General features: G+C 38.5%; 1 protein-coding gene across 1 annotated transcript; it reads left to right on the top strand.

Moving 5' to 3' along the window:
- The first annotated feature begins 2272 nt into the window (after positions 1 to 2272).
- LOC110149043 (mago homolog B, exon junction complex subunit) lies at positions 2273 to 12871 on the top strand. The gene is made up of 5 exons (XM_020911375.2): positions 2273 to 2428; positions 8629 to 8687; positions 9343 to 9453; positions 11674 to 11756; positions 12514 to 12871. Exons 1-5 carry the CDS (start codon positions 2335 to 2337, stop codon positions 12611 to 12613), a joined length of 447 nt encoding a protein of 148 aa, XP_020767034.1. The 5' UTR covers positions 2273 to 2334; the 3' UTR covers positions 12614 to 12871.
- The last annotated feature ends 623 nt before the right edge of the window (positions 12872 to 13494 follow it).

Raw genomic sequence — 13494 nt, 5'->3', positions numbered from 1 at the left:
TTTCACATTTCATCTTAATAACAGAGTTAGAGAGGATTAGTCTTGAGCTCAGATTTCTGTTTAGGGGATAAAGTCAGTCAAGGGTTACAGATAAAAATCTTAACACTGTGCATTCCATAAGCTCTATTGACAGAGTCACAGATCTGGTGTCTGTAGCTGTCTCTAGGTAAGCATGAACTCTGCCACGTGTGCCAACAACTGGAAGGAAAAGCATTAGGGAATCCAAAGATTGCCTGGGGCTTCCTACAAAAAACAAACCAAATAGATTACTGCCTATATTTCCAGAGACACTATAGAATATTGTGGTCAAATTTCTGTAGATCATTTCTGTGATAAGCACAGTGACTGACTCATCTGAGTTTGCCTGGGAAGTTCCATGTTTTAAGACTGAAAGTCTCACATCCGAAGAAACTCCTTGGTCTGGACAAAACTGAAGAGGTCACCCACCCAAGAGGTGAGGGATGGTGCTGTTTCTTGTATATTTTCTATAACAGCAGCCTATATTGGAATCAAATAATTTTTCTATATTAACATTTATACAGTGGTTAATATGGGTTTTCATACTGACAGTTATACAACTGCTAATACTTAACATAACTTGCTCAGTCTGTTTTTCTGGTTATTCCACTTCCATGAACTTTGTGTTCTAATGACACTGAATTTCTTGGCTTTCCCAAGTCATGCATTTTAACACCACTGTGCTTTTGCTCAGGCTGTTTGCTTTTCCAACCCTCTGAACATATACTGAATTTATCCAACAAGGTCCAATTCAAATAGCATCTTGTCACAAATCTTCCCTGATATTTCCCCTTTCTTCCACTTCCCCTCTTCCCTAATAAAGTGACTCGAGTCCTCTGCAATATTACCAGCATTAAACAAACAAACAAAAAAACCTTTTTTATAGCATTTGCTTCCATGGACTAATATGTGTCTACATGCTCATTTTCTAGACCACAAGCACAAAGGACTATTTTTACTACCAGTGCCCAACCATTTCTGGCACATAGAAAATGCCCCTTTTAACTCACCATATGTTGTTTCATAAATTTTAAATCTTATTTCACATACATTATCTCATCTGGTCCTTTCAACAATTCTTTGAACCAGACAAAGTTGATAGTAGTCTATTCATTTGGTTGACTAATAAAAAATCTTAAAGATAGGGTCCTAAACGAAGTTAGGCAGAGATAAGTAATGGGTATAAATCCCAGTCGTCTGACTGCCACTCTCTTTATCAAATCCCACTGAAGGTTAAAGGGTATTCAATAAGCAGGATTATTCTGTGTGTTGAAAAAAGAAAGGTAATCAACATATCCGAAAAGAAAAAACAAAAAAACAGGCTTTGTGTAAAGCTCAGCTTGTCTTTCCCCATCCTTCAAAACCCACCCCAGAAGAGCTCTATTTCATTTCCCCAGTGTAATTCTATAGCTTGAGAAATGTGGGCTAAACCACTTCATCCGTGATCAAACTGCCAAAACTCCAGTAACCGAAAAAGTTATATTATTGAAAGAAATTTCTTTCGTATCATGACTGTCAAGAGATTTTGCTTCAATGTGCTCTTCAAACTTTCAGACCGCCTGACTGATGGATTCTTTCTACTTTGTCTCCTTCTGGCTTCTATATGCCAGAAAACGAGCCATCAATGTCCAAAGGGGAGAGGCCCGTGTTAGAAATCTAAAAGAAATGACTGTACTGCAGATTTGCATTCTGATTCTGAGCTTTTATCTTGACTCAACCCACTAACCTGGGGAATAAGGCCACACCCACTTCACGGGATTCCGTGAGACCCCAAAAGTCAGAGCGACTTTTAATTAGAACTTAGAGCAACTCCACTCCAGTACTCTCGCCTGGAAAATCCCATGGACAGAGGAGCCTGGTAGGCTGTAGTCCATGGGGTCGCGAAGAGTCGGCCATGACTAAGCGACTTCACTTTCACTTTTCACTTTTATGCATTGGAGAAGGAAATGGCAACCCACTCCGGTGTTCTTGCCTGGAGAATCCCAGGGATGGGGTCGCACAGAGTCGGACACGACTGAAGTGACTTAGCAGCAGTAGCAGGCAGAGATAACACACACTTTCCTATTTTATCACTTGTGCTTTCCCAATATAATATGATCTAACTAATTTTGAAAATAATATGACCCTAGTAAAGCAAAGTTCAGATCGTGGCAACCCTGCCCCACCACACCCCGGGTGCCCAACCCGCTTTTCTCTCCGGCCCACGCAGGCTGAAGGGGCGCGCCCGCTGTGACGTGTGATCCTGGACGATGACGTCACTGCCAGGCGCCGGGAGGCACGTCGGCCGGTCCTTCGGCGGGCTTTTCGGGGACAAAGATGTCTATGGCCAGCGATTTCTACCTGCGTTATTACGTAGGGCACAAGGGCAAGTTTGGACACGAGTTTCTGGAGTTTGAGTTTCGGCCGGACGGTGAGCGGAGTAGCGGCGGCTGCGGCAACTGGGAGAGATGCTGAGCAGGGGGAAGCGAGGCGAGAGGAGGCGGGGGAGGCAGGGTGGATGGGTGAGCCTTCCCGGGCTAGAGAGTGTACAGTTGGGTCCAGGACTTAAAAATGTAGGAAGCGTGCATTGGTTTGGGGGGATAAAAGAGAATCGGTGTCAGTTATTTCAGAAAAGCTTATGCTTCCAGATCCTAATTCAAGCTATAGTAATCAGAATCCCAGGATCAGTTCACCGGAAGGGACCTTTAAAGGCCTTCTAGTTAATCAACCTAAACTTGGACATTTTTTGAGAATATCCCCATCACGCGGTGGACCCATGGACGCTTAAAATCTTCCTGTAAATAGTAAATTTCAGACAGCCCATTCGTCCGCTTTACTCATTTAGGCACTGTATGGAAGGCAACAAGTCGAGAAAAGCAAATGAGTCCTGCTCTGAAGGCGGGAAGCCCAACATGTAGGAAAACGAGTGTAATGATGTCTTTCGGGTGCTTAAATACAGTTGTTCGCTATTGAATGCAGGATGCATTAAGACTATAGAAAGGGGGCGTGGTTAGTTCTGCTTGAAAGAGACGGAAATCTTTTTCGAGAAGGCGACAATTGAGATGAGTATTGGAATGAGCGGGCTTTTTTTCTTGGTCTCTGGGAAAAAAGGAGTCAGACTCCTGAGCGCCCCTGTGACCGGGGTGGGGGAGTGAGGTGAAACTGCCAGTTGCCCAAGGAATGTGCAGCAAATTCTACATTTTGACAGCTCTGATTCTCTTTAGATAGTTGTACTGTATATTGAACTGTTATTGTAACAACAGTAGTCCAACTGCATAGACTGTTTTTTTTTGATTGCATATTATGTGCTGGGCAACACGTAAAAACAAAAATTGAGGGTACAGTAGTGCATGACTTTTTCATTCCCTTCAAGGAGTTATATCTTGGTGGATGACATAAAACATAAAACTAAGCATAAAGTGGTATGCATATTATGTGCTGTGTTCATGCTTTGGACGAAGTTCTGGGAGGGCATGAAAGAAAAATTAGGGGAGGATGACATACTAGGAAAAGGGAAGAATATCAAACATGTGAGGTAGAAGTCAGGGTGACTACATTCTGCAATTATTTAGAAATCTTAATCTAAATCTAATATTCCTGGTTCCCCTCAGGTCATTTCTAAATTTAGCTCAGGAGCCAAATTTACTTGAATTCTCTTTATCTTTCTTTATATGATACTGTCTTCAGGGTCTTGGCTTGTGAACAGCTTTTAGCTGGTCCATTGTCAATTTTAGCCAGTCACATGGATTAAGCAGTCTTTTCTTAATCTTCAGTTCAGTTCAGTCTGTCCAACTTTGGCGACCCCATGGACTGCAGCAGACCAGGCTTCCCTGTCCATCACCAACTCCTGGAAGCAAAGTTCAAACTCATGTCCATTGAGACAGTGATGCCACCCAACCATCTCATCCTCTGTTGGCCCCTTCTCCTGCCTTCAATCTTTCCCAGCATCAGGGTCTCTTCCAGTGAATATTCAGGACTGATTTCCTTTAGGATGGACTGGTTGGATCTCCTTGAAGTCCAAGGGACTCTCAAGAGTCTTCTCCCAACACCACAATTCAAAAGCATCGATTCTTCCACAGACAACTTACTTTATAGTGCAACTCTCACATCCATACATAACTACTGGAAAAACCAAAGCTTTGACTAGAGGAACCTTTGTCACCAAAGTAATGTCTCTGCTTTATAATGTGCTGTCTAGGTTGGTCATAAATTTTCTTCCAAGGAGCAAGCGTCTTTTAATTTCATCACTGCAGTCACCATCTGCAGTGATTTTGGAGCCCAAGAAAAGAAAGTCTCTCACTGTTTCCATTGTTTCCCCATCTCTTTGCCATGAAGTTGAAAGGTTGTTGCTGAACATAAGACGCCAGGATTCTTGGCCTCCGGAGGAGACGTATTCAATCTGAGGCCAGAGACAGGATGGATCGCTCAGAACTTTTGTGTAATGAAGTTTTATTAAAGTATAAAGGAGATGGAGAAAGCTTCTGACATAGGCATCAGAAGGGGGCAGAAAGAGTGCTCCCCTGCTAGTCTTCAGCTGAATGTTACATAGTCACTTGCAGTCTGTTAATGAAAAGAAAGGAATGTCTTAAAACTCAGAATGGCACCAGATAATTCATTCCAGGCCATAAAACGATTGACTTGAATCTTGTAGAAGGGCAGATTACCACACAGATAGTTTTGTTTACATAGATTAGGGGAACAATATCTGAGTATAACATACAGGTTTGTCAAGTAGGTTCTGAACCATTTGGCAGAACTTGAAGACAGAGTCTAGGATACATTAACATAGCTTAAGACAAACATTTCCATAAGAAAAAATGTATTGGTTAACTCAAGGTTTGAGAATAGTTAGCTTCAGGTGAAACTAGGTGTCATGGCAACACAGCATTTTAAGAGAAACCTCCTTTTAAATTTGTATAGAGAAGGAAAAAAAAATATCGCCAGTTTGTTTCCTCCTGCCGCTTAAGAGAGAAAAATGTCTGGCACTTGCAGCCTATTTCCTCCATTTGGAGACCCCTGGCCTTCCTGCCTGTTACCCTCTCAAAGTGATGGGACCAGGTGCCATGATCTTAGTTTTTGAGTGTTGATTTTTAAGTCAACTTTTTCACTCTCCTTTCACTTTCATCAAAAGGCTCTTTAGTTCTTTGCTTTTCTGCCCTAAGGGTGGTGTCATCTGCATATCTAAGGTTATTGATATTTCTTCCTGCAATCTTGATCCCAGGTTGGGCTTTCCAGCCGGGCATTTCCCATGATGTACTCTACATAGAAGTTAAATAAGCAGGGTGACGATGTACAATCTTGACTTACTCCTTTCCCAGTTTGGAACCAGTCTGTTGTTCCTTGTCTGGTTCTAACTATTGCTCCTTGACCTGCATACAGATTTCTCAGAAGGCAGGTAAGGTGGTCTGGTATTCCTGTGTTTTGAGGAATTTTCCACAATTGTTGTGATCCACACTGTCAAAGGCTTTGGTGTAGTCAATAAAGCAGAAGTAGATGTTCACGTACTGTTGAAGCCTGGCTTAGAGAAGTTTGAGCATTACTTTGCTAACTTGTGAGATGAATGCAATTGTGCAGTAGTTTGGACATTCTTTGGCATTGCCTTTCTTTGGGATTGGAATGAAAGCTGACCTTTTCCAGTCCTGTGGCCACTGTTGTTTTCCAAATTTGCTGACATATTGAGTGCAGCACTTTCACAGCATCATCTTTTAGGATTTGAAGTAGCTCAGCTGGAATTCCATCACCTCCACTAGTTTTGTTCATTGTGATGCTTCATAAGGCCCACTTGACTTTGCATTCCAGGATGTCTGGCTCTAGGTGAGTGATCACACCATTGTGGTCATCTGGGTCATGAAGAGCTTTTTAATGTAGTTCTTCTGTGTATTCTTGCCATCTCTTCTTAATATCTTCTGCTAGGTCCATACCGTATCTGTCCTCTATTGTGCCCATCTTTGCATGAAATGTTTCCTTGGTATCTCTGATTTTCTTGAAGAGATCTCTAGTCTTTCCTATTCTATTTTCCTGTATTCCTTTGCAGTGATCACTGAGTCAGACTTTCTTATCTCTCCTTGCTATTCTTTGGAACTCTGCATTCAAATGGGCATATCTTTCCTCTTCTCCTCTGCCTTTAGTTTCTCTTCTTTTCTCAGCTATTTGTAAGGCCTCCTCAGACAACCATTTTGCCTTTTTGCATTTCTTTTTGTTGAAAATAATCTTGACCACTGCCTCCTGTACAATGTCACAAACCTCTGTCCATAGTTCTTCAGGCACTCTGTCTATCAGATCTAATCCCTGGAATCTATTTCTCACTTCCACTGTATAATCATAAGGGATTTGATTTAGGTCATACCTGAATGGTCTAGTAGTTTTCCCTACTTTCTTCAATTGAAGTCAGCTCCCTGTCTTGTTTTTGCTGACTCTATAGAGCTTCTCTTGTTTGGCTGCAAAGAATATAATCAGTCTGATTTTGGTGTTGACCATCTGGTGATGTCCATGTATGGAGTCTTCTCTTGTGTTGTTGGAAGAGGGTGTTTGCTATGACCAAAGTTCTCTTTGCTATGACCAAATTTGCTATGACCAAGTTCTCTTGGCAGAACTCTGTTAGCCTTTGCCCTGCTTCATTTAGTACTCCAAGGCCAAACTTGCCTGTTACTCCAGTTGTCTCTTGACTTCCTACTTTTGCATTCCAGTCCCCTATGATGAAAGGGACATCTTGCTTGGGTGTTAGTTCTAGAAGGTCTTGTAGGTCTTCATAGAACCATTCAACGTCAGGTTCTTCAGCATTAGTGGTTGGGGCATAGAATTGGATTGCTGTGATATTGAATGGTTTGCCTGGAAACGAACAGAAATCATTCTGTCATTTTTGAAATTGTACCCAAGTACTTCATTTTGGACTGTTTTGTTGACTATGAGGGCTACTCCATTTCTTCTGAGCGATTCTTGCCTACAGTAGTACATACACTGGTCATCTGAATTAGCATTAGTGGTTGGGGCATAGAATTGGATTGCTGTGATATTGAATGGTTTGCCTGGAAATGAACAGAAATCATTCTGTCATTTTTGAAATTGTACCCAAGTACTTCATTTTGGACTGTTTTGTTGACTATGAGGGCTACTCCATTTTTTCTGAGCAATTCTTGCCTACAGTAGTACATACACTGGTCATCTGAATTAAATCCATCCATTCCAGTCCATTTTAGTTCACTGATTTCTAAAATGTCGATGTTCATTCTTGCCATCTCCTGTTTGATCACTTTCAATTTACCATGATTCGTGGACCTAACATTCCAGGTTCCTATGCACTACTGTTCTTTACAGCATTGGACTTTACTTCCATCAACAGTCACATCCTGGGCATTGTTTTCACTTTGGCTCTGTATCTTCATTCTTTCTGGAGTTATTTCTCCACTCTTCTCCAGTAGCATATTGGGCACCTACCGGTCGGTGGGGAATTCATCTTTCAGTGTCATATCTTTTTGCCTTTTCATACTGCTCATGGGGTTCTCGAGACAAGAATACTCAAGTGGTTTGCCATTCCCTTCCCCAGTGGACCACATTTTGTCAGAACTCTCCACCATGACCTGTCTGTCTTGGGTGGCCCTACCCAGCATGGTTCATAGTTTCATTGAGTTAGATAAGGCTGTGGTCCATGTGATTAGTTTGATTAGTTTTATGTGATTGTGGTTTTCATTTTATCTGCCCTCTGATGGATAAGGATAGAGGCTTCTTAATCTTCGATTGAGTATTTTCAGGGAAGTTTCATTTCAGAACAGTAGTTCTCATCTGCCACTTCTGTTCCACAACCTTTCTATCAGTAATAATGAGACCCAAAGACAGCAGTTCCTAAGAGATGCACCTTATTAAGATAATATGTCATTTTAGAGGATCTGGATCATGTTACAGCTGTACCTAGGCAACTGACCAGCCATGAGGAGAAGCATACATCAAGGAATATATAAACATTCAATGTAAAGCAGATAACAAACTAGCCAGTTTTTATTCAGAAGCAGCATGTAGTTTGTATTGCTTCTTAATTACAGTTCTAAAATAGTAGCATCATCATAGTACATTGAATTGAAGGAAAATAAATGAGAACATTTTGGAGTCATGAGGAAGGCATGTATATTGGAACGAAGTAGATTTAAGTTGAATCTTGTGTGACTCTGAGCAAGTTTCTTAACTCTCTGTTTTTCTTAACTGTGAATAGGTGAGAAAATTTTTAGGATTGTTTTACAGATTAGATTAAATACTCTGGGTAACTCAGCATCAATAAGACATAAATAAGACAATAAGACAATAAAGTAAGATAAACTTTAGAAGATACATTAGTTCTTTTTTCAGATTCCCTGTTTAAATCATGATGTTGCTTAAGAAAATGGGTTTTGAAAATGACCCTCCTATTATTGTATGAAATTGTATTGAAGGCATGGAGTATAAACAGTTGATTTGCTTCAGCTTCAGCCAGCTTAACAGCAAGTGCATATCCAGCATTGATCTTATGCCAGGAGGGAGGAAATATTAATAAATGTAGTAGTATAATATAGCTTTTACCTTCAAAATTGCTTATGATGTCATTATTATTATTTTTTAGCAGTTTTTGCTGTTATAAATTGAATTTTTCTCTACTTCTTACAGGAAAACTTAGATATGCCAACAACAGCAATTATAAAAATGATGTCATGATCAGAAAGGAGGTACGTTCTTTTCAGATGTCTAATTTTTTGTGTTAATCCTGTTCTCTCTTGTTTGTGTTTTTACTTAAATACTTAAAGTACATGTAAGGCTATAGAGAAGAGGCTGATTTATAGATTGAAAAAGGATTCTTTAACATCTATAACATCTTTAGCATCCATAACAGCAAAAGAATCAATCTGAGTATATTAAGTTGTAGTCCCCCATTTGAGCATATCAGTTAATTCATTTTATAGTTAACTTGGTCTTTTTACTCTGCTCATTATTTAAAATTAATTGACAATCATGTTTTAAACACAGTATGCATTTTAAATGAAAGTCTCAAATGTTAGGTATAAGAAAATGTTCACCACACTGTGATATGTATTTGCATTTGTCACTGTTCACCTCATAAATTTTGTGTTAACCACTCAGAGGTATTTGATACAAGGGTTTAAGGAGAGAATAATGATATGAAGAGGGAAAAGTATGTTTTAAAGGAAAGGGTAAGAGAGTGAAGAAAAATCAGTAAGAAGGATGAATGATTCTCTCCTTTTAGAATCAGAATTAAATTTTTATTATTCTATTTGAATACTCAGGGTTTGTAACTTTGTTTTATTATTTCTGTCTAAGTTGTGTCAAGATGCAGACCCTGACATTTTTAATACTTGTTTTCAGGCTTATGTACACAAGAGTGTAATGGAAGAACTGAAGAGAATTATTGATGACAGTGAAATTACAAAAGAAGACGATGCTTTGTGGCCTCCCCCTGACAGGGTTGGCCGACAGGTTTGTATTTAATAATTCTTTAAGTGCATAAATTATAAAAATTATTAATAGAATTGTGTTTCTCCTTATTTATCTAGAATAGATCCTCATTGAATCTTGTATTTTTTTCATCTAGTAGGCACCTGATAAATGGCTTATAATTGTATTTCACTTTGCATCAATTTGTGAGCTACCTCCTAGTAATAAAGGAGTCGGTTTAGACATCTTTCTGAACAGTCTTCTCCGCAGCCGCCGCAGCTAAACTTAGGGTATTTTCACAGTGTTAGGATTAATTTCCATTATAGGTTAAGTACTTTTATTAGGAATAATGAGTTTTTGCCTGCATGTGTGCTCAGCCCTGTCTGACTCTTTTCGATCCCATGGACTGTAGCCCACCAGGCTCCTCTGTCCATGGGATTTTCCAGGCAAGAATACTGGAGTGGGTTGCCATTTTCTCCTCCAGGGAATCTTCCCAACCCAGGGATCAAAGCCAAAGCCGTGTCCCTTGAATCTGCTGCACTGGCAGGCGGATTCTTTACCGCTGGCACCACCTGGGAAGCCCAATGAGTTCTTAATAAATAATAAAAATAGGTAAAAAAAGCGCAAATGTTTGTTAAATTTGAGAATTAGGATTCTCACTGTGTAAAATTCCCTTTCTCCAGATATATAACTTTGAAAATTCTTATTTGTCTCTTTATACCCCAGAGAGAGATTTGATTGGTTTCTTTGTTCAAACTGACCATTGCCTTTGCCTGTCATATTCCCTTCAGAAAAATTGATATTTCTCAAAGGGCTGCTGAAGAGCTCTGAAGGCCTGATTTCACTCTGTAGAAAGACAGTTTGATTTCTGAATTGGGTCTTTTCAACTGCTGGAAGAATGAGATATGACTGCAGGAGGAAGAAACACTTAATTTCGCTTTTGTGTGTTCCTGAGGATTATACTGTGTAACCACTTCTTTGACTAGAAGAAAATGTGGAGAATAGATGCTGGTGCTCTGTAGCAGTAACTTAACGCTTCTGTTTAAAGAAGCGTTATTTAGGAAAGCAAAGGTAATAGTTAACAGTATTTACTATATTCACTGTGAACACTTTTAAGAAGTAAATTTAAATCCCCATTCGTTTTAGACATATATATATTGGCATTAAAAATCAGAAACAACAGCAGCAAGCCTTTTTTATTATCTCTTAGACTCAAAGAGAGAGCAGTGTTTTCATCTACCCACTTGATCATGTGTTCATGTGTTTTAGATAATGGGGAGGATCACTTATGCCCTTGAAGTTGTCTGTTGTATCTTTAAGTCAAAGATTTTCATTGCTTGAGAGTCTTAGTTAATTATCCATTCTGTGTGTGTGCCATAAAGGGGCATAATTAGATCTTTTCTGATCAAATACAGAACTGGGAGTGTCTTTAATGGCGTCCGTTAATTTAAACTGAAAACTCAATACAGACAGAGCCTCTTAATTTTTCATTTTAGATTTGCAGACAAAATATGGAGAAAAATTTATGCTTAATTTTGTACACTGGAAGCATAAATCTGTTTTATGCTGTTTTGTTTTACTAATTCTTAATTGTAATTGTTTTGTGAAGTCAGAAAAGTATGAATCTTTCAGTCTTATCCAAGATTTAAATATTAGTACCATCACATATTAGTGGTTGTAAATACAAACAGTTTTTTTTTTCTTTGTCTGCTTTTGAGTCTTGGGCTTCACATTTGTAAAATCAGGCAATAAAGCTGACCTGAGAAAGACAGGCTTTATTAGCCCAGTTTTGGGGATTACAGAGAATATGTTTTCAAAGTCCCTATCAGCAGGCCTGATACACAGTAGGTGCTAAATAGTGCTATTATTATCATTATGCAGTTTATTTGTAGAGCATGGTAGAAAGAATAAATGTATTTGTATTTATTATATTAAAAATAGGCTTAAACCCATATTATTAGTTTTTATTGACATCGTAAGAAACATTTCTGTGTGACTCTGAAGTCTGTCATTCATTTGATAGCATCTTCTTTATGAGATCTCTGGAAAGCAATTCTTGATTCATCCTAATACTGGGGACCTCTGAGAAGTTGATGAGATTTTTACTTTACAGTCATAGCTTGTAATTAACAAATTGTTTCTTTTTTATTTTTACCCCCTCCTCTATTATGGCTAGAAAACTTGCAGCTAAAATCGGGACCTCTTGGTTTTAAGAGGTGAATTTTTACATTAACGACACTTCTCTGTTTTATTTTTTTTCAGGAGCTTGAAATTGTAATTGCAGATGAACACATTTCTTTTACCACATCAAAAATAGGTTCTCTTATCGATGTCAATCAGTCAAAGTGAGTATTAAAAGCATTAATAAAAGTTTAGTCATGTCATGACTAAATTGACATGATTTATTAGAGAGGCTCATTTTAGAACCATAGCCAGTTTGATGAGATTACTTTAATTGTATCCTGTAGCAATTTATTATGTATATGTAATCCTCATTTTTATATTAGTAAAGACTTGTTATCAGAGAAGTTAACAGTGTATTTTACTGATTGCCAAAAAATATTAGTCTGGATGCAGCCCCACAGAATTTAAAAGAAATCCTTCTTGGATTTCTCAGCCTTATTAGTTCCATATGACATCATTTGCCTCCTTGGGTTTAATACATGAAAGAAATGGAGAAAACCCCGGTAGAGCTTAAGTATGGCTGTAGCCGTATCTGCCTTCCCAAGCTCTGTGTGTGATGGATACTTCTTAGCATCATCTGAAAATCTCTCTGCCTCCTATTTCTTTCCACTCTTTCCCCTCAAAATGTTCTTCTAGTGTTATTTTCCTACCAGCATAACTTGTAATAACTTATTTGTTTGCTTAACTGGTTTCAGTGTAAAAGAGAGAGAGGAATTTCAGAGAAAAGTTCAGAGAAAAGATAGAGATAGAAATTGTCCTGTACATTAGTTATATTAACAGTTATCAGAAAATCCTTTCTCCTCAGTTCCTTTAATTGTTTTTGGGTTTTGGTCTCTGTTTTGTTTTAAGAATTAACTTATATTATTATGTTGTTTCATTTTTGGAATAAAAAACTAACTTTTATCTTTTAAATTTTAGGGATCCTGAAGGCCTTCGAGTATTTTACTATTTGGTGCAGGACCTGAAGTGTTTAGTGTTTAGTCTTATTGGATTACATTTCAAGATTAAACCAATCTAAACTATATGTTTTTTGAAACTGGGTTTATATTTAATTAAGGGGTGGGTGAGGGAGGATTTGTTCATTTATAATATTGGGGGTTTTATGAATGTGAAGCAAACTTTTGTATGCAAATTGAAAAGACAGTATCTAAGCAGGCGTAATGGTTATCTTCACTTGAGTCCCAAGTGGATTGGGCAGTTACCGCACACATTAAACTCTGTAAATAAAAGCCACCTTTTGTTGAAATTTTGCTCCAATAAAACATCAATGCCTGGATGGAGAGTGCTTTTGGTCTTTCAGGAGGCCAGATCTCTGATTCATTTTAAAGATGAAAATTGTTCTAGAAGGTGTATCCTGTGACAGAGGCTCTTTTATGTAGAAACATATAGCCAGATTCCCATCTGTTTAAAAGCAATTGTAGATCTCCCCTTGTTTCTGCCACACCTGATGGAATTTAATTTTTTGGTGCTCATAGAAGTTGTTTATAGAAGCTTTTAGATTTTTTATGTTTGTCACAAACTCCTTAGGGGTTATTCACATTTAAATGTTTTTGTGTGAGCAGTGATTTCCTCAAGGTTACAAAGGTAAAGTCAGTATCCAAAGTTAGACACATCTTTTATTATGCGCCTATTGCCATATTTCACAATACACATATTTTGTATATCTGTGGGAAATAAATGAGTTCTCAGCTCTAAAAATTATTTAAAATTTAGACTTCCATGTGTGTGTGTTTGTGTGTGTCTGTATTTATATCCTAACTCCTAATGAACACAAGTCCCAGTCATATTTCCCTTCAACCTTTCTGATAGACTTGCTTACTTTGCCTGTTAGTAACCCATACCCTGGTATTCTGTTACTTTTTCATCTGCACCTTCACTCTGAAAGTATGCAGCCCTGGC

The sequence above is a fragment of the Odocoileus virginianus genome, chromosome 23 (assembly GCF_023699985.2).
Source record: "Odocoileus virginianus isolate 20LAN1187 ecotype Illinois chromosome 23, Ovbor_1.2, whole genome shotgun sequence".
Lineage (NCBI taxonomy): Eukaryota > Metazoa > Chordata > Mammalia > Artiodactyla > Cervidae > Odocoileus > Odocoileus virginianus.
This window is presented reverse-complemented; position numbering and strand designations above follow the sequence as displayed.